The sequence below is a fragment of the Rhipicephalus sanguineus genome, chromosome 3 (assembly GCF_013339695.2).
Source record: "Rhipicephalus sanguineus isolate Rsan-2018 chromosome 3, BIME_Rsan_1.4, whole genome shotgun sequence".
Classification (NCBI taxonomy): domain Eukaryota; kingdom Metazoa; phylum Arthropoda; class Arachnida; order Ixodida; family Ixodidae; genus Rhipicephalus; species Rhipicephalus sanguineus.
In genome coordinates, this window is record NC_051178.1 from 33,617,351 (window position 1) to 33,645,064 (window position 27,714).

Consider the following 27,714-nt stretch of genomic DNA (forward strand, 5'->3'; position numbering starts at 1 on the left):
ACGTTTCTTTCCGATGTCCATGTTTTTTGCAGCGCTAAAACGGAGCTTAAGAAATGACCCACTGCCAACAAGTCCGCGTAGCCACCTTTATTGACAGTATTTATCTCTTTTGCGGGAGAGCTCAACAATTTAATACGTTTCCTATAATTTCGGCAAGAATACGTTTGCCAGAACACCAGACAGCAAAAAAAAAAAAAAACGACACTTCAATTGAGGCATTTAGTTTTGTGGCCATTCGGCAGGTCAGTCATCGTGCAATGATATCACCTCTGCGTTTACGCTTCCAGACTGCGTGCGCGCCTGCTTTACAAGGCGTTACGTTATATAGCCCCTTTATCAACGTTGTTACTTCACGCTTGCTCCACTCGATCATGATTAGTCGCGCTAACATTTACGACACGACCAGAGCGTTCATCTCAGTAGCCGCCTTGTTTGTTGTTGTTGGTCATTGCATTCTTCACTCAGCGTTAGTTGCGCACATATCATGCGTGAGCTTGTGTGCACTGCGACTTACATAAGCATAATTTAGTTAGACTAATAATGTCTTAGGGTAATGCTGCAATAATTTAGAGGCGAAAGAGCAAATTTAAAGCAGGATATAGTACGAAAACCGACGACCGTAGTTTCGTACAGCCCACGTGATGCGTGTGTCATGGCTGTTGTGTTGGCCCGAGAGGTGCGCATTTTTTGTGCAGTGAATGAAGAACTGCTTTTAAAGAAAATTTTGTGTGGAAATCGCGTTAATCCAGTCGTACTTTGGGACAGTTCTTCGTGTGGAAGGTGTTACGACTTAAGACCGTCAAGCGCTCCCTGTTGTTTTTCTGCTCTACGGGTCGTGGTGATTCTCCCGCTCTTCGCCGTCCGCTTGTTCCACTTGCAGGCAACTATAAACTTTTCTTTCTTATGTTTAATTTGCAATTATAAGCGTGCGTGCGTGCGTTCGTGCTGATGCCGAAGGGCTTGCTTATCAGCACGTAACAGTGACTTGATTGTTGTATGCGGTGTTTCTACGCGTGAAGTGTTTCTACGTGTTTCTACGCGTGCGTGTGTTCCGTGTTGCCGTAGTCCCACTGGAAAAGTTTGTGCCTTGTGCTCATTGTTATAGGAGTCGCCGTGGCATGCTGCAAACTAAACAGCACAAGCGGCGATGGCCTTGCGTACACGTTTTTTTATCCTTTCGTGCTGTTTAACTTGCAGCTTGTTGTAGAGTTGCACATCCAAATGTGTGCTCCCTCCGTGTGTCCGCTCCGTATGTCCGTACCGATCGGCCATCTCGACCCATCTTTCTTGTGTATGTGTGCGCCCAGTTTTCAGTTTCGTGACCGAAATCTGTCCGACGTGATGGTGACGTCAGCGCCTCCTTCTACTACAAATGCATGTTCGCAAATATGTCGTTGCCTCGATCCACATGTCATTCAATGATCGCAAAACAGCCACCTCGTCGAGAGGCAGTCAGAGCGATTTCATTAACCGAACCTACAACCTTCGGTAACACGTCCGATGTTCTACCAATTGAGCTATAATGGCTGTCACTTTCCCATGCACTTTATTGGGTAGTTACGTTTGTGTAATCCTGGGAAGGCTGTAGGTTCGGTCCCTACCAGCGGCAAGTTGATTTTACATCCTCTTTAAGTCATTTCCATTTATGTGATAATTATACTCTACTATAGTTAAAACATGCAAATAATGTCACCTGTATATTGCGTAGCTTCATTGTCTATGGATTTCATTTAGGTTGTGTGAAATATCATCTTTGAATTGCTTGACAGGTATAGCTCATTCTCCTTAATGCTAACTGGGAAATCTGAAGGCCTTGCAAAGAGCAGAAACGAAGTGCAACAGTGAACGCTGCTTTTCGTTTCAAATGGCATTGTAAGCACAAACTTCCCGAAATGCTGCGGATCACTTCTGATGTGATGCAAAGTTGTTTATGCTGGGCTTTAAAATACAAAGTAAATAAAGAATTCCCGATATTCAACTTTTATTTATTTTGTTACACAATTTTTGTGAAAGCCAGTGACAATGAATATATATAAATCCGATTGCTCGATTATGTAATGAATCGCTGATCATCTACCTTCGTTTATGTACACGATTTGATGGCAACCAGTCACAATGAATATACAGACCCGCTTGCTCAACTATAATTGGTCTTATCAATGTGGTCAGCAATGTGGAGTGTGTCAAGCAATGTGGTGTACAATATTCCCCTAAGCTGCAGTAGGCTGCACATCGGCCAAACGGGCCGGTGTTTCGACGATCGTGCAAGGGAGCACCGCTTGGCGGTCAGCAGCCAAATGCGCGGGTCCTGGGTAGACCACTGCAAGCGCTGAGGTTGTGCGCCCCACTTCAGCCAAACCACTTTTCTAAGGCGAGCAAGCAGCCGCACTGAAAGGGAGACAATTGAGGCATTCCTAATAAAAAGGGCAGGCAGTCAGTGCGTTAGAGAGCCATCAATAGATTTAAGTGGGAAAGGAGTGATGCTTTTGAAATATAGCCTGTAGGCGTGTCAAGTTTAGGTTGTGCGCTGCCCCGTTCGAGTCTCACTCGGATTGATCCTGTGATGGACATGTGTTCGTGCATGTGTGCTGGCATGATTTTACAGCTCAGGTCAATGCAGCTTCCGGCGCATGCCTCGACTCTTTCAGTGGCTCATGATGAATTGTTAGTTCGTCCATGTTTCTATATATGTAATGAGATTACCTTGTTCGGCAGCCTATATATCGTCATGGTTTCTGTTAATAAACAGTTGGATGTTGCCGCCCGTGTCATTTCGCCCCCATCCTCCTTGCGCAATGCCATATTTTCTCAAGTGGTGTTTTAAAATCACCAGTGAACATAAAATTGCTTCACAAGAATGCTTGTAGGGATGTATTGTGGGAGGCTATTTCTGATATACATGATGGTGAATGGAGCTCAAGTTAAAGAAAAGGTATGCCTTAACACACTATAACAAACAAGCCCTAGCTTTTTCATTTCATGGTTTGACCAGAATTGCATATTAGCTAGAATTATGCTACAGACTACTTGTTTTACACATTGTAACCACTAAGTGCTAGCTTTTTCATTTGATTTTTTAACCCGAATTACATGTTAGCTAGAATTATGCTAGAGACTACTTACTTTACACATTATAGCAAACAAGTGCTAGCTTTTTCTTTTGATGGTGTACCCCGAATTACATATTAGCGAGAATTATTTTAGAGACTACTTACTTTACACATTACAGCAAACCAGTGCTAGCTTTTTCATTTGATGGTTTAACCCGAATTACATATTAGCTAAAATTATGCTAGAGACTCCTCATGAGTTAGTTAAAAACTAACTTCACCATGCAAAGTACACATAACCTATTGGCTGCTCAGTGCTTTTATCTGGCTTGGCACTGACATCCATGCTCCTTTTTTATTTTATTACAGGCACTATTTTAATTTCTATATAACTAAAAAACCTACAGTTATAAAAACTAAATGGCTGCCATGGCAAGGTGTGTCCCAGCGTTTGATTTTTCTACATATACGCCACTGTTGTGTTTATTAAGTTTATTGCTTTTCCACTTACTGCATGTAAATGTTTCTTACAGATGTTGAAGCACAAGAAGCCTGCTAGAAGAGGGCATTCGGGATGTGCTCTTGTAACAGCTACTGCAGACTGCATTGCAATAAATTCCTTCAAGATTCAGCATCGCTGTGATTTCAATTTCTGCAGTTTACCGAACCACTTTGCCCCGTGGCTCTACAAGGCAGCCACCAAAACAGCTGGCCAGCATCCACACCACATTTATGAAAGCTTTCTCACCCATAATTTCACCTAGCTATGACTCGCAAGGAACGTGGTTTACTCCTGTCACCCTCTGAAACAACGTAAATGAACATGTCAGCTGGGAGATGATCTCATGTCCAGCAGGAATGTCTACTGCTTCAAGCTAGGAGTCCAGCATTACAGCTGGGACTAACATATGTTCCTGCTGGAAAATCATGCTTTCCAGCCAAGAGTGAAATCTTCTGTGGCTGGAAAAGGCATGCTTTCTAGCTGGGAATAATTTCCTGTTACACCCGCAATATTCATGCTTTCCAGCTGGGAATAATTTACAGTTACAGCTGGAATATTCATGCTTTCCCGCTGGGATTAACTTCCAGTTACAGCTGGAAAATGGATGCTTTCCAGCTGGGAATATTTTACAATTCCAGCTGTATTTTGAACCGGAAATTCTCCCAGGTGGAGATCTCTCTAGCTATAAAAGCATTCCAGCTGGAAAAGTATCCAGCTGGGAAAAATTTCCGGAACAATAATCCAGCTGGAACTAGAAAGTTTTTCCACCTGGGTGGTCCGGTTTGATATCCTACATTTAAACACTTGGCTCTAAGTTCATGACAGATAAGTTTTGGTAATTTGGATATGTTCTGAGGATACTGATTTGGGTTGAGTCTAGGTCAATATTACAGTTTGGGTACAGTGTCTGGTGGGAGTTCGGTTCGACACCCTGGTGTTGCTATAAAGGATGCATGAGTAAATAAGTTGTGAACAAAACAGTTGGCAATATGTTGAGTCATAGGTTCGAGCACGATGTCCGCAGTGCAATTCTCGATGAAAAATTAAGACCCCCTCAAGTTTGCTTTCAATACAATAAATCACCATGACTGTGATTTGACAAATTATGTTACTCAAAACTTTGTGCCAGGGAGGCAGCGAGGATATTATTTTGAAGAAATGACGGGTGGAGGTGCAGTATAACCCGTATGTATATTTGTGTAGGTGTGTGTGTGCTTACACGTACAAATCCAAGCTGAATAATTTCGGAGGGGCTTCAAATCTACCCTCTGGCTGTGCCTGTAGTCTGTACAATTGCAAAAGTTTAGTATGCGAGAAAACAGTCTTACTAGTGATGTGTGGGTTTCATGGTACATGTGAATGCATAATAATTTTACGTTCAGCGCATTGGCTTGGCTTCTGTGGATTTATAGCGACAGATTTATTCTCTTTCGTAGTGCTCTTGGGGCTTTTCTCATTCTACTTGTGTAGTGTCTAGCTCATTATCGAACATGATCGCGGTATCACATTTGCACGTACATTTCTTTCAAGGTGAACCCAAGAACTATCTGTACATCTCTATGAAACCAACGAATGGCATGAAATGTTTCCTTGCCTACTCTATGCAATATCCTGCGCATTGTGCTAATGAACAATCATGTATCATGCAAGAAATGATTGAGCAATGAAACCGAGAAAGTATTAAAGTAGGCCTAAAATATGATGACAAAGATAATGATGAATAGCCTAGCAAAAGTGAAAGAGTTCACAAGTGGAAACCATGCATTAGAGTGTATACAAGAAAATGTATACCCAGAACAACCACAAACAAGACAGCTTAATCACAAAAAGGAAATTCACCGAACATTAAGAATGGGCTGCAGCGCAATCGGCAGGCACGCCCAAATAATGTCAGGAAATCTCTCATTGTCATTAAAGCGAAAAGTATACACTCATTCCATACTGCCAGCTCTAACGTATGGTGCTGAAACATGGAGCATAACAAAGTCACAAGAGAAAAAGTTGAGAGCCATTCAAAGTGAATGGAACGTAAAATTATAGTAAAAATTACACCATCTCCCGCTAAAGGGGACCATGAGGCGATGCGAAGCCGGAGCACTTGCACGATCGCGTTCCGTTGGCGTTCGTTGGGCATGCTACCGACCTCGCGTCGTGGAACGCGAAGAGGGACGCTACGCGCGTCGTATCTTCCATCTAGCCTGGCCGTTAATTCTCACAGGGCGAGCGGGGAACGCGGTCGACAGGCGGGCGAGACGGGGGCAGCGTAGGAGAGGAGAGAGAAGGGGAGGGGACGCGCATTCGCTCGAGCTCATCGCGGCGTTGAGCAGGAGAGAATTTCGGCATGTCTAGCCCGCGTTTCAGAGGAAGAGTGGAAAGGGGGAGGGGAGAGGGGTATGGGAGAGGGAAAGTGGAGGGAAACTGGAGAGGGAAAGTGGAGAGGAGGTTTGTGGAGAGGGTATGCGCATGCGCAGTAAGGGTGGTCACGCCGCACATCGCCACCACCGGATTGAGCTCGGCTTTAAGATACTTCGCATCTAATAACATTAAGAGATCGGAGGACGGCAGAATGGGTCCAGGAGCAAGCAGGAGTTGCAGATATCCTAGATGACATCAAGCAATAGAAATGGGCCTGAGTTCGCCACATAATGCTCAGAACAGACAACCGGTGGACAGTAAGAGCAACAGAATGGTTACCAAGGAATGGGAAATGCAGGTGATGAAGATGAATTCTAAAAAGACAGGGCGTGCAAACAAGGACACAAGAAAGAAGTCAGGACACCACAAACGCCGACCAAGCAAATAGCAATTAAAGAAGCCAAAGAGGCAGGATTGTTCAGATAAGTAGGAGAACACGGAAAAGGGCTCAGAGTACTAGAAATGAAGCTTAGAATAACAGAGAGCTGAGCTAGTTGGTAAGTATTCATTCTAAAAAGACAGGGCGTGCAAACAAGGACACAAGAAAGAAGCCAGGACACCACAAACGCCGACCAAGCAAATAGCAATTAAAGAAGCCAAAGAGGCAGGATTGTTCAGATAAGTAGGAGAACACGGAAAAGGGCTCAGAGTACTCGAAATGAAGCTTAGAATAACAGAGAGCTGAGCTAGTTGGTAAGTATTCATTCTAAAAAGACAGGGCGTGCAAACAAGGACACAAGAAAGAAGCCAGGACACCACAAACGCCGACCAAGCAAATAGCAACTAAAGAAGCCAAAGAGGCAGGATTGTTCAGATAAGTAGGAGAACACGGAAAAGGGCTCAGAGTACTAGAAATGAAGCTTAGAATAACAGAGAGCTGAGCTAGTTGGTAAGTATTCATTCTAAAAAGACAGGGCGTGCAAACAAGGACACAAGAAAGAAGCCAGGACACCACAAACGCCGACCAAGCAAATAGCAATTAAAGAAGCCAAAGAGGCAGGATTGTTCAGATAAGTAGGAGAACACGGAAAAGGGCTCAGAGTACTAGAAATGAAGCTTAGAATAACAGAGAGCTGAGCTAGTTGGTAAGTATTCATTCTAAAAAGACAGGGCGTGCAAACAAGGACACAAGAAAGAAGCCAGGACACCACAAACGCCGACCAAGCAAATAGCAATTAAAGAAGCCAAAGAGGCAGGATTGTTCAGATAAGTAGGAGAACACGGAAAAGGGCTCAGAGTACTAGAAATGAAGCTTAGAATAACAGAGAGCTGAGCTAGTTGGTAAGTATTCATTCTAAAAAGACAGGGCGTGCAAACAAGGACACAAGAAAGAAGCCAGGACACCACAAACGCCGACCAAGCAAATAGCAATTAAAGAAGCCAAAGAGGCAGGATTGTTCAGATAAGTAGGAGAACACGGAAAAGGGCTCAGAGTACTAGAAATGAAGCTTAGAATAACAGAGAGCTGAGCTAGTTGGTAAGTATTCATTCTAAAAAGACAGGGCGTGCAAACAAGGACACAAGAAAGAAGTCAGGACACCACAAACGCCGACCAAGCAAATAGCAATTAAAGAAGCCAAAGAGGCAGGATTGTTCAGATAAGTAGGAGAAGACGGAAAAGGGCTCAGAGTACTAGAAATGAAGTTTAGAATAACAGAGAGTAACCCTTTTCCGTGTTCTCCTACTTATCTGAACAATCCTGCCTCTTTGGCTTCTTTAATTGCTATTTGCTTGGTCGGCGTTTGTGGTGTCCTGACTTCTTTCTTGTGTCCTTGTTTGCACGCCCTGTCTTTTTAGAATGAATACTTACCAACTAGCTCAGCTCTCTGTTATTCTAAGCTTCATTTCTAGTACTCTGAGCCCTTTTCCGTGTTCTCCTACTTATCTGAACAATCCTGCCTCTTTGGCTTCTTTAATTGCTATTTGCTTGGTCGGCGTTTGTGGTGTCCTGACTTCTTTCTTGTGTCCTTGTTTGCACGCCCTGTCTTTTTAGAATGAATACTTACCAACTAGCTCAGCTCTCTGTTATTCTAAGCTTCATTTCTAGTACTCTGAGCCCTTTTCCGTGTTTTCCTACTTATCTGAACAATCCTGCCTCTTTGGCTTCTTTAATTGCTATTTGCTTCTTCGGCGTTTGTGGTGTCCTGACTTCTTTCTTGTGTCCTTGTTTGCACGCCCTGTCTTTTTAGAATGAATACTTACCAACTAGCTCAGCTCTCTGTTATTCTAAGCTTCATTTCTAGTACTCTGAGCCCTTTTCCGTGTTCTCCTACTTATCTGAACAATCCTGCCTCTTTGGCTTCTTTAATTGCTATTTGCTTCTTCGGCGTTTGTGGTGTCCTGACTTCTTTCTTGTGTCCTTGTTTGCACGCCCTGTCTTTTTAGAATGAATACTTACCAACTAGCTCAGCTCTCTGTTATTCTAAGCTTCATTTCTAGTACTCTGGGCCCTTTTCCGTGTTCTCCTACTTATCTGAACAATCCTGCCTCTTTGGCTTCTTTAATTGCTATTTGCTTGGTCGGCGTTTGTGGTGTCCTGACTTCTTTCTTGTGTCCTTGTTTGCACGCCCTGTCTTTTTAGAATGAATACTTACCAACTAGCTCAGCTCTCTGTTATTCTAAGCTTCATTTCTAGTACTCTGAGCCCTTTTCCGTGTTCTCCTACTTATCTGAACAATCCTGCCTCTTTGGCTTCTTTAATTGCTATTTGCTTCTTCGGCGTTTGTGGTGTCCTGACTTCTTTCTTGTGTCCTTGTTTGCACGCCCTGTCTTTTTAGAATGAATACTTACCAACTAGCTCAGCTCTCTGTTATTCTAAGCTTCATTTCTAGTACTCTGGGCCCTTTTCCGTGTTCTCCTACTTATCTGAACAATCCTGCCTCTTTGGCTTCTTTAATTGCTATTTGCTTGGTCGGCGTTTGTGGTGTCCTGACTTCTTTCTTGTGTCCTTGTTTGCACGCCCTGTCTTTTTAGAATGAATACTTACCAACTAGCTCAGCTCTCTGTTATTCTAAGCTTCATTTCTAGTACTCTGAGCCCTTTTCCGTGTTCTCCTACTTATCTGAACAATCCTGCCTCTTTGGCTTCTTTAATTGCTATTTGCTTGGTCGGCGTTTGTGGTGTCCTGACTTCTTTCTTGTGTCCTTGTTTGCACGCCCTGTCTTTTTAGAGTGAATACTTACCAACTAGCTCAGCTCTCTGTTATTCTATGATGAAGATGAAGTGACGAAATTGAGAAGTTCGCAGGAATAAAGTGGAATCAGCTCGTACAGGATAGCGCGAACTGGAGATCACTGGGATAGGCCTTCATCCTGCAGTGGACTAAACCTGGCTGAGAATGATGATAACAATGCAAGCATTATCGCCTTTCATTGGAGGATGGTAAAAGTTGTGCAAACACAATAAATGAATTAATTGTCTACAACTTGTGGCAGGTTGCAATTAGTATGTATGCAGTAGGTGTGGCTAAATGTTCTATCCCAGCTTGTCATTTACACCATATGAGCTTTCATTTCATCATCTGTCAAGAAGCTATGCTAGAAGGCAAACCGTTCCATGCATGACACCACAGTACCGATTTCAAAGCTTAGCAAGTTGATTATCTTTGTTAGGTTTGAGATAAAATACAACTACTGGGCAGCTGTTCATGCCATTTCATGCGTTTTCCACAGTTTTGTAGCCTGTGCTGACGTTTTGCACTTTATTCCTGTACTCTACATTTCTTAAATGAAATGTAGTGGCAGATGGTCAGCCACCTGGACCTTGTATTGTAGGCATTAGTGCCATGTGTGCCCTTGTAAATCTTTGTCCACTGTAAATGCATGAGTTAGATGCTGCAGTATGCATCACCACTGTGACAAGAAGAAATAGAGTCAATTAAAAACACTTTGCAGTTTCTATGTAGATGCTGTCATTGTCTGGTTGAAGAAAATGGAAGACCATGAACAACATTTGAAATTACTACAGACAAAAACAAACTTTTTTCGCAATAAGGTGGTGTTGCTGAAGTTGTATTGATACTAAAAGTAGAGAACCATGAGATAGAGTATCTCACGTATCAAGGAAAGATTGAGATCGTGTAATGGCCATTTTCGTGGGGTGTTTGTGGGACTGCTCGGAAACTTCTGTTTTCCTTTACGAAAAGATACTGTACCATGAAGACAAAATGTCGAATTATACCGAAACAAAAAGGTGGTGCTGTTTGCTGATGATGATAGCATATTTCAGGAGCCATATGCAAAGCAATCACTTCAAACTGCTAAGAAAGGACTAATAATGACTTACCATTACTCAAGAAGCGTACGGTGGGGAGCAAGTTGGTAAGACATGGAAAACATAAAACTACGCCTACATGCAGGACACAAGAAGAAAGAAGTGGACGAGACCAGCGCAGACTAACAACTCATTTATTCGGATGACGCCTCTTTCCCATAACAGCAAAGCGCATGCGCACTAACAAACATGACCGTACATCGTGTAAGACAACTTAACAAACAAGAAATTCAACTTCTTTCTTGTATAGGTGTAATAAAGCTTCACTGGTACACTTATGAGGCCCGTATCCTATAATATGCAAGGCTCCGATTATTTCCCGTGCCTCTCTGCCTGTTTTGCATGGCCGATGATGATTGCCTGCCTGAAAAGCGGCACGCATTTTCCTTTTCCTATCGTTTTACAAAACTGGCAATGCCTAGGCAGGTGCATCCCACTGTGTTGAGTGAGGGAGTAGCTGTGCTCTTGCAAACGCTTATTTATGCAACCTCCCGTCTGCCCGACATACACTGAACCACAGCTAAATGGAATCTCACAGACGACTTCCGTTTTGTAGGGCACAGACATATTTCTGTGAGCTATTGCACAGCCTTTTCTTTCCAAAGTTTTTGTTGTTGCTCGTTAGGGAGCAGAGACGGGACAATTTACAAGGCGCAGGAAAGTAAACGTTCACATCAAATTTCTTTCCCACTCTCTTCAGGTCGTGCGAGATCTTGTGCATATGTGGAAGAATCAAACGTTCGCCTCTCGCTTTGCTCCAGCTCTTGTTTCTTTGCATTACCTCTAAGGGTCTTCAACAATTCCGCGACAGCCTTGATAAGAGCGGGAGGAAACCCGGCACTGCTAAGCCTCTCCACTTGACCGTCAAAGCTGAACTGAACCATGTGCGGAATAAAAGCACTGACTTGTCAATGTGTGTACAACGATATAAATTACAACGATAGAGCGATTCTACAACGATAGAGCTTCTTTAGCCGTTCGCAGATAACATCGTGGCGTCAGAGCATGCAATGCTACTGCCGCTATTAGGCCAGGGCTGGGCAAAGATACTTTGAAATTGTATCACGATACGATACAAGATACTCAGGCTAGAAGTGTTTGAGATACAGATACAAGATACTACAACAATGAATGCATCCGATACGATACATTCCAGTTGCATCTGAAGATACTTCGATACATTCGCACATTTGTTATTACATATCTATATAATGTGGCACTAAATGCCTACGCACGAAAATGTTCGATTGAAAACGTATTAACTGCGACCAGCTTTGTTTCACTTGAATGCATGTGTGTTAGTATCTCAAAAATTTTGTACTTCTTGCTCAAGGTTTCAATTCAAAACAACTTATTGGCGTTCGTTTAGCTGCTTAACATGACATCACTTTATACTCATCGATGATACAGGTTTTTGCTTTTCGTTTTTGTAATTGACGGGAGTCGCTCCTCTGCTTGCCGACCAGCTAGCGGGTTTCCATGTAATCATAAGAACTTCAATAGGAAGCCTCCGCGCGATGGTGCAAATACCACTGTGGAGTTCTAACTTACCCGTAAACGTATTACGGATTCGTAATAACGGATCACCGGGCAGATGTACGTCACCAAGGACATGTGCCGCCCAGAAACGATTCAGACGTATTGTATGGTGGCACAAAGCACCACATGGACACCGCCGCTATTGAGACTAATGCCACTTATAGCCCCGATTACCTGGTGATTAGTAACAGTAATAAAATTACGGAAGCCTAAACAAGGAAAACAAATTTATCTAAGTAAAATAGAAAAGCGGTTGCGTATCAAGCACAGCGAATAAGCATAGAAACACGATACAGGCAGCACCCCCCAAGAGCTAATAATAATTTTTGCGTTTGACGTCCCAAACCAAGATGTGATTATCAGAGACGCTGTAATGGAGGGCTTCGGAAATTTTGACCACCTGGAGTTCTAAAACACAAATATAAGCACACGGGCCACTAGCATTTTCCCTCCATCGGAATGCGGCCGCCGCGACCTTCGGGTCGCGGCGGCCGCAAAAATAGCTCAAAACGACTCGTTGGGACGCTCATGAGAAAAACGGAGCATTTGGTATAACAATGTTTTTAGAATACCTTTGCTAACATACTTAAAATGGCTCCTAATAATTTGTGTTATTAAACTCAATTTCTCGATTTTACATGGTAGTAAGCAGAATTTTTGTTACTGTATACGCCAGGCGCGCCCGGTTTATTATATATTTGCTCTCAACGTCCCCTTCACAGAACAGTAAATTCAAGTGGACAATAAGTACGTAAACTGTAGCAGAAATGACGCAGACAAATAAAAGCAAGAATAAATCAGAGAGATTACCTTGGCAGTACCTTAAAGGCATGTTGCAGTAAGCAGACCAGAAAAAACTATATAGAGTCATATATAATGTGTGAGATGGAAAAGAAGGACAGCTAAGAAATGACTTCTGCTAACAATCAAATTATGATTATAAAACTCTTTGAATAAAATAAAGAGACGCCAAGATAACTATCGTGATGTGAATGCTTGTTCTGTTAGATCCAGCATCGGTACCGATGGTGCTGTAGCTCTTGGAATATTATTTGCATACAAGTTAATCTTAGTGCATGTAAGCCAAACTTACATCCGCGAGATCCTCCTAATCGCCGATGTGTGAAAGACAGTAGACGCAAAGCAAACCCCCATGCTTGCATTCTTCAGACTTCGTAACGAAGCACCCCGTAAGAGAAACTTCGATAATGACACAACAGCGACATCAGAATGTGTGCGAAAGACGCCGCGCGCATTGGAGTACGCAGCTCAGGACAGTTGCTAAGTGCCAAGTGTCACGGCACTGACACAACTAAAAATAAAAAGCGCTAAAACGAAAGGTCGGCTGGGCGTACGTTCGCGCGCTTGTACGTTCGCGCAGCTGACCCTGCTCCACCAATAGGGACGCTCACAGCTCGTCGCCTATCCTCGCTGGAAAACTCTGGTGGAAAGATAAAATAATGTCACAGCCTTTAGTTTTATTCTGGTGACAGCATTATCAGCTTGAGAAGCGGCGTTCAGGCAACGTTTATTGTTTCGCACGGTGGTGGTGCGGTCGCAGTATCTGGTATCTTAAGATACACGATACATTCTTCAACGTATCGGAAATACAGATACTGATACACGTATTGCGAGACGTATTGCGATACAGATGCCAAATACCCAAAGAGTATCTAAAATAGTATCGAAGATACATGCATCTTCGATACTGTCAGCACTGCTGTAGGCCTTTTCTTCCTTGTCATAAAAAGTGTTTGCGTGCGTTTGCGCCCACATACCTGCAAGCCGTCAATAGCATAAGTAAAAGATTGTCGTCGCGCAGGATGAAATCAAGCGATACGAGTTGTATGCGGTAACAAGAACGATAACAACAACAAAAAGGCGCGCGTAATATCCCTCGAACACAGATGACCGCGGCGACGCAACACATGCGGCAGAAAACCCCAATCTGAGAATGCAAAAGCCTCGTTTTCGTCATAAACACGGCGGCTTGAACCCATATGTGCAAGAACACGCCAGCGTCTTCTATTGTTGGTGATGGTGGCCGACCTCGAAAACAGTAGCTCCGCGGAACGGTTGCCAGTCTCAACAGTCGTCGCGTCGTCCAACCAAAGTGCGCGTCAGAGGCGCTCATGCAGGTACCACGTGGGCGGGAATTTGTCTCCGTTCCGCCCTTTCGCCCTCCGCTTGCGGGCGGTAGGTGTCCCGTCACGTGCGGGGCGGGTGTGCGGCTAGCGCGTCGATAGGCCCTAATGACGCATTCACACTTGAGAAGCGAAGAGTAAGCGAAAGTGCCAGAGCGGCCGGAAAACCGTGTTCGCGCGCGTCGAAAATGTTCACATTTGTTCTGCCTGTCCAGCATGCCGTCGCCGCCGACACTTGGAGAATTCATTCTCCTTTTCCGAATTTCTGAGCGTTTAGTTTCGTACCGAATTCAAGTTATTCATGCAAAACACGGAAAAGAAATAGCTTTCACCGTTTCAAACCGCTGTTTCGGGAGATACACCAGCAGGAACTACATAAGCGGGCACGCCAGCAGCGGCGGCGGATTCACCCGGCTGTGCAAAAGCGAGACACGTTGGGACACGCTGCTGCTACACCTTCTTATACTTCCAGTGTCCACGTCAACCGTAATCGAAACCAGGTCCTCTAGGAACGCATCCTTCTCGAGGCTGTGAGTCTTGTCGTGCTGCACGGGTAGATTGCAAATGGGCCGATGCGAGCCGCCGTCGACCAGTGTTGCGGAATTGCCACTCCGGAATTGGAATGACCGCGGGATCATTCCACATTTTCGTGACCCCGGAATGGAATGGGAATGGATTCAAGCGCTTTTTGCACGGAATGGAATGGGAATAGAATTACGTCTTTTTCCGAAAATAGATAACGTTTTCGTCTACGCGCTGTTTATCAAGCTTCAAACATTAGTAAATCAGAACCCTAAATTCAACAATAAAGCAGTATTTTTAAAATGGCTTGGGTGACTACAAGCACGGTACATTTATAAGCAACGCGCCTACTACAATTCTGTCCTTATATAGGCTGTGTTGCTCGGAATTTTGTTGCTCCGAAGTCTCGAGCTGAGAGCTGGTCAGTCCGCACTCCAACTGCTCCGGGGTGGGATCGTTTAGTTATTATCGTTATCCTTTTTCTTTGCATCTTTTCTCCGCTCCGTTGCTACGACTCGGCACATACCCGCGTTCGCATCGCCAAGCAAAGAGGGCATTGGGGAGGAACGATTCTGCACACCCTTAATTGCTAATACTGTAATATCATGCTCAATTTAGTCATGTAGGCCAGAAGTGCATGTTTTTTTTTTTTTTTCGAAGTAGAAGGCCATAACGTATTCTCTAGGTCCACCTTTAGTTAGCCAGAGCCAAGGGTAGACGTGGTTTAAAAGTGTGAACGATCTGCCAATTTGTAAAAAAGAAACCGAGGCATAAGTTAGTGTACAAACAAATGCATTATCCCAGCAGATACTGAAGGGAGAAACAAAATATCCCGACGCGTTGTTTCCCATTGATACCCCCCCCCCCCCACGAAAGCGGCGAATACTCTATGCACAGCCTGATCTTTATCTCACGAGCAGTTTAGTACCTGACACACATAAATAACCTTTGCGACAAGGAAGACATTGCATACCTGCGCACAGGCGAACACAGAAAGTCCTCCTCACCCCATCCATGCTTGCGACGCGCGCTTGACAAGCGTGAGTGCTGACGAGCAGTGCGGCCCAGTGTTCCGTATTCGATGCAAAGGCACAAGGCGCCCGAGCGGTGCACTTTTCCAACTAGTACCAGCAGATCTAGAGGGTTTTGTTCCCTATTAACCAAATCTTAGTTTTCTCCATATTCACGACCACTCCAGACGCTTGGCAAAGCTGCTTAGTCTTCTTGAACGCTATTTTTGTCAGCGTAAAAATACGCCCTTAGTACGCCAGAGGATGTATGCGTGGTGGCCGAGCGGCTAAACGCATCGCGCCACGGGGTAAAAGGTCACAATTTCAAATCCCCGGTCACCTTTTAACCGAAGGTTTTTTTATTACTTGTTTATTTGAATCTACCTCGTATTTTCGCTCAAGGACAACACTGTTTTTGCGCTCACAAGCAAAAACAGCGACGCCACCGATACCGGAATTACTGCGAGACCAGCTCTTTAGAGCCATCGCAATGAATGCGTTTGTGGTTTAAAGTGGCATTATTCATTTACTCTTGTGGTATTATTCACTTATAGGTGTCGTATAGGAAAGATAGGAGATGAGAAACATCTGGCGTCTTTCGTTAAGCAGCTGGCGTCTTTTCGTTTTGCTTTAGAAACATCTGGCGTCTTTTCGTTTTGCTTTTAGAAAACATCTGGCGTCTTTCGTTGGTTTATTTCATCAATCAACGGCGTTTTGAACAAAATTTTTATTGTTTAATCACGTACAGGATAAATCTCACCAGGCACTACCTTGGAGGTAAACAATGGCTGCTAATGGGAATGAGAGACAGAAGTCGGCTTTTAGCTAACACTTACACTCTACTTCTACTAACATTTCCTACTGGAACATGCCAATGGCTGCTAATGGGGAATGAGAGACAGAAGAATTCGGCTTTTAGTTAACGCGCACGCTGCGAATTTTTTATTGTTCAACAACGCACAGGAAAAATCTCCCACCGGCACCACCTTGGAGGTCAAGATCTGGTACTAGCGTTAAGACTGGTTACGCACTACGACGGGGACGAACGGGTGCCGCTTTAAGTAGCCTCGCCCCTAAAAGATGGCCACTGTTAGGTCTGTGACTAAGCACGTTCAAGATGCGGAAAGTGTCTCTGAGTGCATAGACGTGCTTTGTGTGTCCCAAGAAAGGCAGTTAGGAATTGGCAGAACCTGTCGAATTCAGCCAGTTGTGCCGTACTTAGGAGATAATAAGTTGAAATTAATGACAGCTAATAAGGAAGGTTTCTTTGTACTTTTGAACGAGCAACAATTCTCAGGAAAAGCTTCAGTCGCGCTGGCAAAAAACTTTAAAGAGGTGGTCATCCACACTACGAAAGTAAAAGAGGAAGCCAAGAAGTTGTTGCAGGATATGAACCTAGAGCGGCTATCAAGGTGAGTGTCTGAGACAAAAAGAAATAGTTTAGATATTTTTTTCACTATAAAAACACATAAGCCTGAACTACCTTTTCGCACCATCGTCTCAGAATAAAACACTTGCAGCATGTGGTCTCGGGGTATTTGCAAAAAACGTGGCTGATTCTCTGTCATAGGAATCGGTTTAACACGAAAGTGAAACGTGTCTTCGCAGACGTAGTTGAGCGTTTGTTGTGCATTCTTTCGCCCCAAGCGCGAAGGAATGAATGCTACAGCAACAAACTGTAATGTCACGCGAAGAACGGCAAGCAGCTCGAAACTTGAAACGCGCTGCTCAAGCAGAAAGGGCGCACGGAACGAACATACACAGGACGAGCGCGAACTAACTGTCACAGCTGTAACTTATTTCTGTGTGAGCAGCGCGCTCCTCTCGCAAAAGCGGCCGCTGAAATGAGCGAAGTGACCTTCGTGCTCTCATCGCAAACTTGCGGTGAGAGCACAAGACGTACACACCACCGCCATCACAGATAAGCCCGCGCACGAGCGACCACGCTCTGTAGAGGCGCGCGCTCATCCGCGACGACCTTTAAAGCGCGCTCTTCGAGCCCTTCGCACCATCTCTTCAGTGATAACGAAACCACGCTGATGTACCAACTATCTCTGACTACCGCCACCAGCAAACGGTGTATATAAATAGCTCGCCGCTATCATAGCAAAGAACGTGCTCTTTGTGGCCGAATCGTTTCGCGCCTCGCGCTGCGGAGCGAGGGGTCGCAAGTTCGGCTCCGGGTGACGGAACTTTTTATTCTGTTTTTTTTTTCCTTTGCCAACTGTTAGTATTTATATTTTGCAACGTCATAGCCGTGACGGAAATACGTCATGGAGCCGTGGTGGACCCCGGCATAAAACACTTTCGTATTAAAACACCTTACAGGGCTTCGCATAGAAGACCTCTTTCGGTTGAAGAATTCGGAAGATGTCGCTTTTTTACGCAGAGAAGAGCTTCGATGTTGCGCAGCCTTAAGCGTTGATGTAAGAGACCTTTATTACTTCCTTCCGCAAGAGCAGATGGTGTCTAGTGTCAAAGAATGTGTCGCAGAAAATGAGTTGAATTTCAGGGATTAAAGTGGTGTGCCAGTGGAGTCCTTTCTTGAGCTCCTGTCGTTTTACTTGCAGTCAACTTTCCCCCTTTGGGGTGAAAAAGTAATGATTCAGAGGCAGGGTGTATGCATCGGGTCTCAGGTAGAGCCAGTTCTGAGCGAAATTTTTCTCGGTAAGGTTGACCGAATATTGAAAGGCACCATGACCGCACGGCTAATGAAAATCTTCAGGTTCGTAGATGACTACTTAGTCATTACGCGGTTGCACAGTTAGTCTGGCGAAGTCTGGCAAAGGTAACAAGATATTTGCTACCTTTCAAGAAGGTGGACTAGGTTTGGCATTCACTTACGAGTTGCCTTCTAACAATGAGATCCAGTTTTTAGACTTGAAATTAAAATTGAGTTCGCAGCACTTGTGTTGGGAATACAACCCTAGATCATGCAAGCCAATTCTAGATTTTTCGTCGGCTCATTAAAAACTGGTAAAAAGGGGCATAGCGGCTACACGCTTGGGTTCCGCCCTCAGGAAGTCGTGTCACCAAGTCGCGCAGTTTCGCTTTTCACGGCAGCTAGACAGGTTAAAAGAAGCGGGTTTCCCAAAGGCCACAGTTATTTCTGTTTGTGAATGGCTTTAAAAAGTTTATGAAACGCAATCCTCAACTGACCAGGCCTTGAGAGAAAAGAAAGAAAAAATCGCAGTTATTCCTTACGCGCACCGGATGGCGCACGGCTTAAAGAAGGCAGCATCTAAATATTAAGTACAAGTCACATTTTCCGCGAAGAACAGGTTAGCCAGCTTATGCCATCTGGCCAACAAATCTAAGCGCAAGCCAGTCACATCATATCAGGTTAAGCACACGCGTAAGTTCGTTTCTTGTTCCTTTGGGGTAGTTTATGCAATTCCGCTCTCTTGTGGCAAGGTGTATTACGGGCAAACTGATCGATGTTTGAATATTCGCCTCAGAGAACACTACGGTGCCGTAAAAAATTCTACGACTCCTAATTTGGCCGCCCACTGCAGCAGATGCAAATGTGAACCCTTGTTTCAAGAAACAGCCGGGATGTACAAAAATAAAGATCAAACAAGCCAAGAGATCATCGAAGCTTATCATATGCACGTGGATGCCGCTCGTTGTGTCAGCCAAACCTCTATCGCACTGCATAAAAAGAAATAAAATTTTTGAAAGGCTTGTTCCCGCGCTTCTCTTGTTTATCTGGCAATCACCATGTGACTTAAACGCATTTTTGTTTGTTACCGAAATAAATTTCTCAGTTGAGAGTCAGCGCTCGTGTCGTCCGTTTCTCGTCCTTTGTCTGTGCCGCGCTGCACGTTTGCCCGAAGATGTGATTTCTGTATTAGTATCAGGAACTATAACAAACAGTATGTCTTCATCGTGGTTAACTTAGCAAAGGTTAGCGCCAGAAATTTTTGTGTATATTTTCACTGTTCCTGTCAAATTTCATCACGTGTGGAGCATAACCGCATACCTATGGCCGGCCTATGTGTCTTTGAGCCACATGAGATTTGGGATGGGGGAGGGGGGTGCCAGAGCAGGGCTCTCGAACGCAAGTATGTGGTTTGCAGGTTATTGCGTTGCAGGTGCAGGAAAAGGCGACCGCCGATTTTTTCCGGGTGGTTGAGCCCGGGAGTGCCGTATACGTGAAGCCTGCACCAATGTTGTGTGGTACCTCCACCAAGGGTTCTGAAAGGCCGAATCGCCCGTCACCAGCTCAACAGTCAGGATCCCTTTCCCGCGGACGCGACTCAGTCACGCATGGCTACGTGTGGGAGGGAGTCGGAACCCCCTCATTAGCTCGCGTCGGTGGGGATGCCACGCGCCAAACGCCTGCCGATACAGACGCGAAGACATAGTTTTATTTACCTAATATTTGTGTTAGCAGAAGTCTCAGTGCCTGCGAAAGAAGTGAAGCTCTTTGCATACACTGACTGATATCGCGTGTTTTTTTACGCCTAAGCCACATTGGCAGTAAGCGGTGGGAACGATTCGTGTCAAGCGATTGATGTTAGCCAAAGTCTGAAGTAGCCGACGTCTCGTAATGATTGCCGAAAGAATTTTCTCGTCTTCTCAACTCTAGGGAATACCAGAACATAGTAATGCGTGACCTTGTGTAGAACGCCACTCGAAAATGCCAGCAAAAACGCGAGACGCGAGAAAGAAACTAACATACACTACGCGATCGAACGGCTGCGCTTTACTGAAGCGAAGCATTCTCACGGGAAACTTCACAGCGCATGCTCATTTATTCACCGCACCTTCTGCTGAAGGAACGAGAATGAAAGGAAGCAAGTGGCTGCTACGTCACAACCACGCTGTGTCTCAAGTTCAAACGTTCGAGGCGTCAACGACACTTTAGCTCGTGGACTGAAAAGGGCTGGACTTGGCGCCGCTCGCAAGTCTGTCCTAAACCCTCGCACGAAAGACCGCGCTCCCGTGGACATGAATGTAACATGTGTACAAGATTACCTGTTCCTTATGCATTATGTCATGTTCTAGCCACCCAAAATTGTTCCCAGAAAGAGCTTGGCAACACCTAAACAGAGAAGGCACTGCTGAGCAAAAACACTACTTTTTTTTTTTTACCACCGACGGCGCTATTGCTTTTGAAGAGAGCAACCACCGGCGGCTGCTTCTTTGAGAATCCTGCTGCATCTCACAGACACTGGATAGCATCAATCGTTCGACAGCAACCGTTACGACCAATGTCTACGAAAAGTGTCAGTGAGCCTGCCTGCACGTCTGCCTGTGCGCCTTTCAAGGCGCCAAACTCGATTTAACGAAACCTCATTTTACGAAGTTGCCGATCTAACGAAGAAATTTTCATTGCCCTGCTGATAGCATAATTGGAAATTTGAGCGTGAAGGGACAAGGACGAAGACGAGAAAAGACAGGATGATCGCCTACTAACAAGAGAACTTTTATTGAAGCGAACAAAACATATAAGCGATTGTAAAAATACGTATGCTGACAAACATCAGATTGTATAAAATATTATAAATATGTTTATATCATACAAACTTAACATTATAAATATGAAAATTATACATATTTAAAATATTATACCTATTTATTATAACCGATGAAAAATATGCATAAAAGATTATTAGTTCACTTCGATCAAAGCTCGGTTGTAAACAGGCGCACGTCCTATCCTTCCTCATCTTCATCCTTGTCTCTTCCCGCTCGAATGTTCAATTATGCTGCCACACCAACTCCGCCAACTTTTTATGCTTTTGAACCCTGCAGATAGAGTTTGGGATTGATAGAGTTTAAGGTTGTTCTCAACCCCAATTGGCACCAAATCCAATTTAACCATCTTCTTCCTGAAATCATATGGGTGAAATACGGTGATTTCCTTCAATTTTTCCACAAATGGTTTCCTCTTCGAGCGTCTACTTTAACGCTATCGTGTTAAGGCATGTAGGCGCCCAGCCCCGGCCCTAGCTTTAGTTTGACGGAGCTCATTCACAAACAGTGAACATTGATTTCTGCACTCTTACGTACCAAATTCTGCCAGAGGCGGCGGATGTTGATTTCGATATTTCGTGGTTTATGCGACACGTAGCACGGATCGTCTCCTCACACATTTCTCACTCGGCCTGCACGCACGATCATGACATTCACTGGCCACGTCTTCGTATATCGGCATAGCTTCACGTCTACCTGGACAGCAGACACTTTGATCCCAACGACATGGGAAGCTTGATGTCCGTGCCGCTTTCCGGCTTCCCACGCCAGTTTTAACGCGATAGTGTTAAAGAGTTCGTTTCGCAGAAATTCCGACGTCGGCGTCGGTGTCGTTGGTTGTGAGCGAAAAATCATCATCTTGTCCCTGGCCGAAAAATTGAGAAAGATGGAAATGAAGTTTTAAAAAATCACAGTTTCGCCGCAACGGCGAAGCAATGATTGCGATTTGCAACAAATTGGAATGTAAGGCGAAGAATGGAAAGCAGCTCGAAATTTCCAGCGCGTCGCTCAAACGCAAAGGACGCACCAAAAAGAACACACACAGGGCGAGCGCGAACTATCAAATGTCACAGTTACTTATTTCTGTTTGAACAGCCTGCTCGTTTCGCAAACGCGGCCGCTGCAGCGAGTGAAGTGACCTTTGTACGCTCAGTAACTTCAGCGCGGACATCGTGGTGAAAGCACAAGACATGCAACCCCCCTGCTCGCCCCACGAGGCGCACAGGTGACCACGCCCCGTAGGGCGAAGTGCACCGAAGCGCGCGCGCGCAACGCTACGTGCGGGGCGATGACCTTTAAAGCGCGCCCCTCGCACGCTTCGCGCCATCTCGCTGGTGAGTAAGAAAGCACGCTGAAGTAAATGGTGTATATAAATAGCTCGCCGTTAGCATGCTGAAAGACGGCACTCTTCGTGGCCTAGCCGTCTAACGCCGCGCGCTGCGGAGCGAGAGGTCGGCCGTTCGATTCCGCGCGTGGGAAAGTATTTCTGAATTATTTTTCTTTGTCGCTTATGTGTGTATATATATATATATATATATATATATATATATATATATATATATATATACATATATATGTATATATACACATATATAATGCAGTGAACAATACGTGACGACGACGAAGAGCCAAGAAAGCAAGCCACAGTGCGAGCGACAGCCACGCGCCCCGAGCTTGCGCTTGCCTGGATCTTGGCCCTTGACGTCCCTCGGCGTTCTAGTAGTTTCTACGTGAATAAATCACGCGACAATATATATATATATATATATATATATATATATACGGTACATGACGGCGGTGACGGAAAAAACCAGCCGAGACTGTCCATATAATTGCTATCGCAATAATAACAAAACACTGCGGTTTGACTGAGAATCGAACCCAGGCCGTCTTCGTGGCAAGCAGGGCACGCTGAGCCACGCTGTTGCTTGAAACTGATTTTTAAAAAAAACACTACATGAATGCCATGTAGTGGGAGGAGCCTCCTTAACGCATATATTATTGAGTGGCAGAGGCATAGGATCGCCCCAGGCGTCAAAACATGTTAATTCCGCAATGAATGAGTGTTTTGAATGCCCACCTATTACAACTCGTTCAGACACCTTTAATCGTCATCAGCTGCAAAAGCATCAACAAAATGAGCCGCTGCGTAGTTTAGCGTGCTGCTTTACGGACGTGTAGTGGGTCCCTCGCTGATTCGCAAAAAGAAGAATTATGGCTTAGTGGGCATTAAATAACTGTTCTTGCAGTAGGAATTCTAGGATGGTTTGAAACGGCCAATGTTACGTGCACAGACGTTCGTTTTCTTACGGCACGGTTGACGTATCCACCGAGAACCGAAGCTAGGCTAGCAGTTGAAAACGCGATGCGCACGGGGCCCGATTACGCTATCGCTTTCTGCTCCTCAAAGCGAAGCTTAAGCGTCCTCCAAGTATTTTCACATGTGCAGGGACGAATTGGCTGCGAGATCAATTCCATGGTAGCTTCTGGCTGCCGCTACGCTACAATTTTAGATATAGGAGGACCGGAAAGTCTGTTTCTCGATTTTCCAAACTTCCCGCATAAACGAAAAAATTCGAGCGTGGTCATCACTGCGTTAAATCGCGTTTCAACTGCATAAGCAGCGCGACGCATCACGTCATCTCACCCCTGAAGATGGAACTGCTCGGGTGCAGTAACGTTGGGACCTTCAGTTGGAGTTTTGCTTCCTTTTAATTAAAAGCGTGTATGTAACGTAACGTCTTCTATTTGGGCAGGTATTTCATAATTTGGCAGTTTATGCCATTTGCAACGGAGAGCACCGGAAATGTCTATAACTCGCAAACTTATCGTGGCCATTCAAACGCAGAACATTACAAGGACCTCCGCGAAGGAATACGTAGGGCCCTTTAGTTTCATTGACAAACGGTACAAGAACATGATTATGAAGAATTTCTATCATTAAAAATTCATATATATATATATATATATATATATATATATATATATATATATTTGTCTGTGTGTGTGTGTGTGTGTGTGTGTGTGTGTGTGTGTGTGTGTGTGTGTGTGTGTGTGTGTGTGTGTGTGTGTGTGTGTGTGTGTGTGTGTGTGTGTGTGTGTGTGTGTGTGTGCGCATAAAAGTCCATAGGGAAACGCATAGTGCTAGGTGGTAAACGGCTTACACCAACCAGCTATCAAGTCACTCACTGCCAATGTCACTTAAGCGAAGCATAGGTGTGTGTACATTGCAGTAAGTGAGTCACTGCCAATGACTCACTTACTGTAATGAACACACACTTACGCTTCGCTTTATTGCAGACTAAACAGCCACGCTTGCAGAAGGTTAATATACCTCAAGCACACCTATCAGCGACGGCGGTCCAAGAAGGCAGCAGCAGCGTTAAGAAAGGGAAATTCCCAAACTTCTGCGGTGTGGGAACGGAAGCGGAAATACCAAGTCCGCCGAAAATGGGAGCCAGCAGGAGCACGGAGGAGGCACATATGCACATATGTACGTTGACAGCGAGAACAGAACGGCAGCCGCATCAATGACGAAGGGGACGCGGCCGAGGAATGCTTATCTCCAGCGGTGTTTTCGCAGCTGACTGAAGCGTTGTTTATCCTTTTGGGTCCACAGAGAAAATCACGCGAATAAAATGATTTAATCTTGCGGCGAGTAATTGCACAGGGCCTCCTCATCGATATAGCATGCCATGTAAACTGCTGATAAGTAGATCATTCTGCAATCAGTATCGAATATTTGTCCACTTTATATTTGCAATGATGTGAGCATCAGGCTGCTTGCGAATGATCATTCCACGATTCAGCACTTGCGCAGATAAGCGAGGAACATTGCGCCAGTTTAGAAAAAAGCACATGACATTCATATTCAAGAAATCTGCTCTGCTTCAACTCAAACGAAAAATCTTATGTTCCTCTTTTCACGCTTGCTAATTCACAAGCGGTAGAATAGAACAAATCATATGCAGAGCCGTATTAATTAAGCTAAGTAACCTTAATTAGGCTATAAACTGCTCAGGATTCTATAGATACCGCTTCGTATGTACAGAAGGTGAACGTGTCTTCCCCCTGACCCAAGTATCTGTATCGATAGTTTTTCTTTGCAAAAAGAATCTCGCTGTTTATTCTTAACGAACATATTATTCTATCGAAAATGATAAACAAAGCAAATAAGCGCTCAGGGCAAACGCTCTCCTGTGTATTTACATACCTTAGGCTTCTGTCCATGCTGCGTTACGCTTACAATATCAAGCAGTTCGCCCAGTTACACACACCAATGCAGCACCTATTGCTTTGGTATTCATGCAACGGAATAAATAACCTTCATTTGTTATAAACACGACGTGAAGTTACCGAAGTAGAATGTTTTGGATGAAGCTGTCTGGATAAAAAGACCACCTAATTGTGTAAAACGCCCACGGAAGGACAAACATGAAATCCCCTTGTGTTTTCCAAACGAATGTCTACAAAAGAATGTCTCTTTTTTATGGTTGAAGAAAACGTACACTCTGCAACTAAAATAAAACAACAGAATTGACGTTTCGGCGCCCAATACGGGTGCCTCGTTCACAATGAAGGAATGCATGGTGGTCGATGGTCTTTATTATATATGCGTCGAAAGACCCAACGCGCTTGCGCATACCTCAGGGAGTGGACCCCCTGTCCAATATATCGTGTTAATAGTAGGTTGTATGCAAAAAAATTCGATGAGCAGGCGGGATAATAATTTTTTTCTCCTTTTTCGATGATGGAAGCCGATCGCCAGTCAAGGAAATGTCCAGTTCTTTCACTGTGCTTTTGGTTTGTTTCAGAAGAGCGACAGACAGCCCGTCGTGTCGGCACATGACACTTCTCATACATCGAAAACGTTCTAACATGAACAACGCCACTGAAGGCATTTTTTTTCACAAAGAAATTTAATACTTTCATGTGATCAACGACATAACTTGTGATCTATCTGGCAGCTCTCCGAGAATGTGCATTTTGAGGCACGCCAGGAATTTTTGTGACACTTCTGTAACGGAGAGCTCTGAATTGCGGAGCTAGTTACCTTACTTCATCGGCGCATCCTGGGGGGTTCAGGTGTTCGTGAAACCCCCTAAATTTTTGAACTTGGATTTGACATTTGACACGCACATATACAAAAGCACGCCCTAACATGAATAAAGCAGAGCTGAACGCCGCCCCCCCCCCCCCCCCTACGGAAAAAACTTTCTGGAGTGCTGTGAACTTATGAATGCGCTGAGTGGTAGAGTATAAAGTCATTTCATTTCTGAAAAAGTATAGCGAAGTATGCCAAGCTTTCTACAACGACGACAGCTTATGGCGATGAGCTGGGCGAATGCATTCGATAATTGCGCGGTAATTTAGAAATGGCTACTCACCGACTTATAGTGTTTCCCACAAGGCGCCATTCCTGCCGCTTTTGTGCCAGCCGCAGACGGCGCAGCTGCTTTTCTTCAGCCCAGTGCGCGGCCGCCATTGGCTGGAGGGAGGGGCGCGACTGGCGGACCGTGTCGATGACGTGCCGCGTCCGCGGTGGACACGCACCACGCTTGCGAGGAAAGCACGTGGCCGTGTCTGCCACGCTTGGTGGCCTCTCTAGTTGAGTGCGACATGGCACAGTGTTTGGAGAACGGGTCGATCCTATACGGGATACTTCCGAAAGTGGGATACAGTGCCCGATGTGTTGAGAGAAGTTCGTTGCCTGTCAGGGTTAAGCTCTGGCTCTCTATTGCGTAGAGTCCCGTAGTCCCTGCCTTTTGCAGCTTCTGGACTGGCACATTCTATTACAGCTAAGAAGAATAGGCTGACGGGAAGAAATTTTAGACTAATCACATTCCATTATTTCTCACATTACCGTAATAAACTAATAGAGCCACAATTTTTAAACAGCTAATTAAAATCCAAGTTTAAAAAGACACACGGACAGACAAGGCGTGGGCTGCATTTTTTTTCCATACCTATATTATGAATATTTCATTCATTAGGCGGCGGCAACACAAATTTCAACATACACGTTTCTGACAAGCATTACGTGTTTCTTTTGCAACGTTGCATCAAGAAAATGGCGCAGGAGTCGGCCACACACGTTACACATAAAACAAAATGCATTGTTATTTAACGGGTTTTGTTGTTTCATAGCCAGTCACAGTACCAATAAACACAAAAGAGCATGGTATAATTTGCCTATGTTTATTTCACATGTATATTTAGTAAAGCGAAGGGAACAAAAGATGGTTGATCCCTCCTTCATAGGAATCGGAATAACACGAAAGTAAAGCGTGCCCTTACAGAAGTAACTGAGTTGATATAAGAGAGTGTGCACAATGTATATTGATGCCTCCAGGTGGTCGAAATTTCCGGAGCCCTCCACTACGGCGTCCCTCATAATCACATCGTGGATTTGGGACGTTAAACTCCAGATATTATTATAGCACCGTTTAACGTGGATGCACCGACTTCGATGATTGGTGGTACATCTCCATTCCGAAGACTAACGTCCATGTTAAATAATTCAACAAACCCTTGTGGAAGCTGTAGTATTTTCTTCGTTCAGCGAACTGGGAGCGCGGAAAATACACAAAGGACGAAGCGAGGAACCACATAAGACGAGCGCTCGTCTTATGTGGTTCCTCGCTTCGTCCTTTGTGTATTTTCCGCGCTCCCAGTTCGCTGAACGAAGAAAATGAATTACCAACTGGCCCACCTTTCGATCCTCCTGAAGCTGTAGTAGTTAACGGTGAAAGCGTATACAGAGAACGAGGTGCGATAGC

The 27,714-nt window shown here is 44.7% G+C and overlaps 1 protein-coding gene across 1 annotated transcript in view; it reads right to left on the bottom strand.

Annotated features, from left to right (window-relative positions):
* LOC119386538 (uncharacterized) overlaps positions 1-26,364 on the bottom strand; it is a 75,246-nt gene extending 48,882 nt beyond the window's left edge. Inside the window, exon 1 of the mRNA XM_037653805.1 lies at positions 26,323-26,364. Coding sequence (XP_037509733.1) covers positions 26,323-26,352 — 30 coding nt within the window. The 5' untranslated portion in view covers positions 26,353-26,364. The remainder of the gene's footprint in view (positions 1-26,322) is intronic.
* Between the last annotated feature and the right edge of the window lie 1,350 nt (positions 26,365-27,714).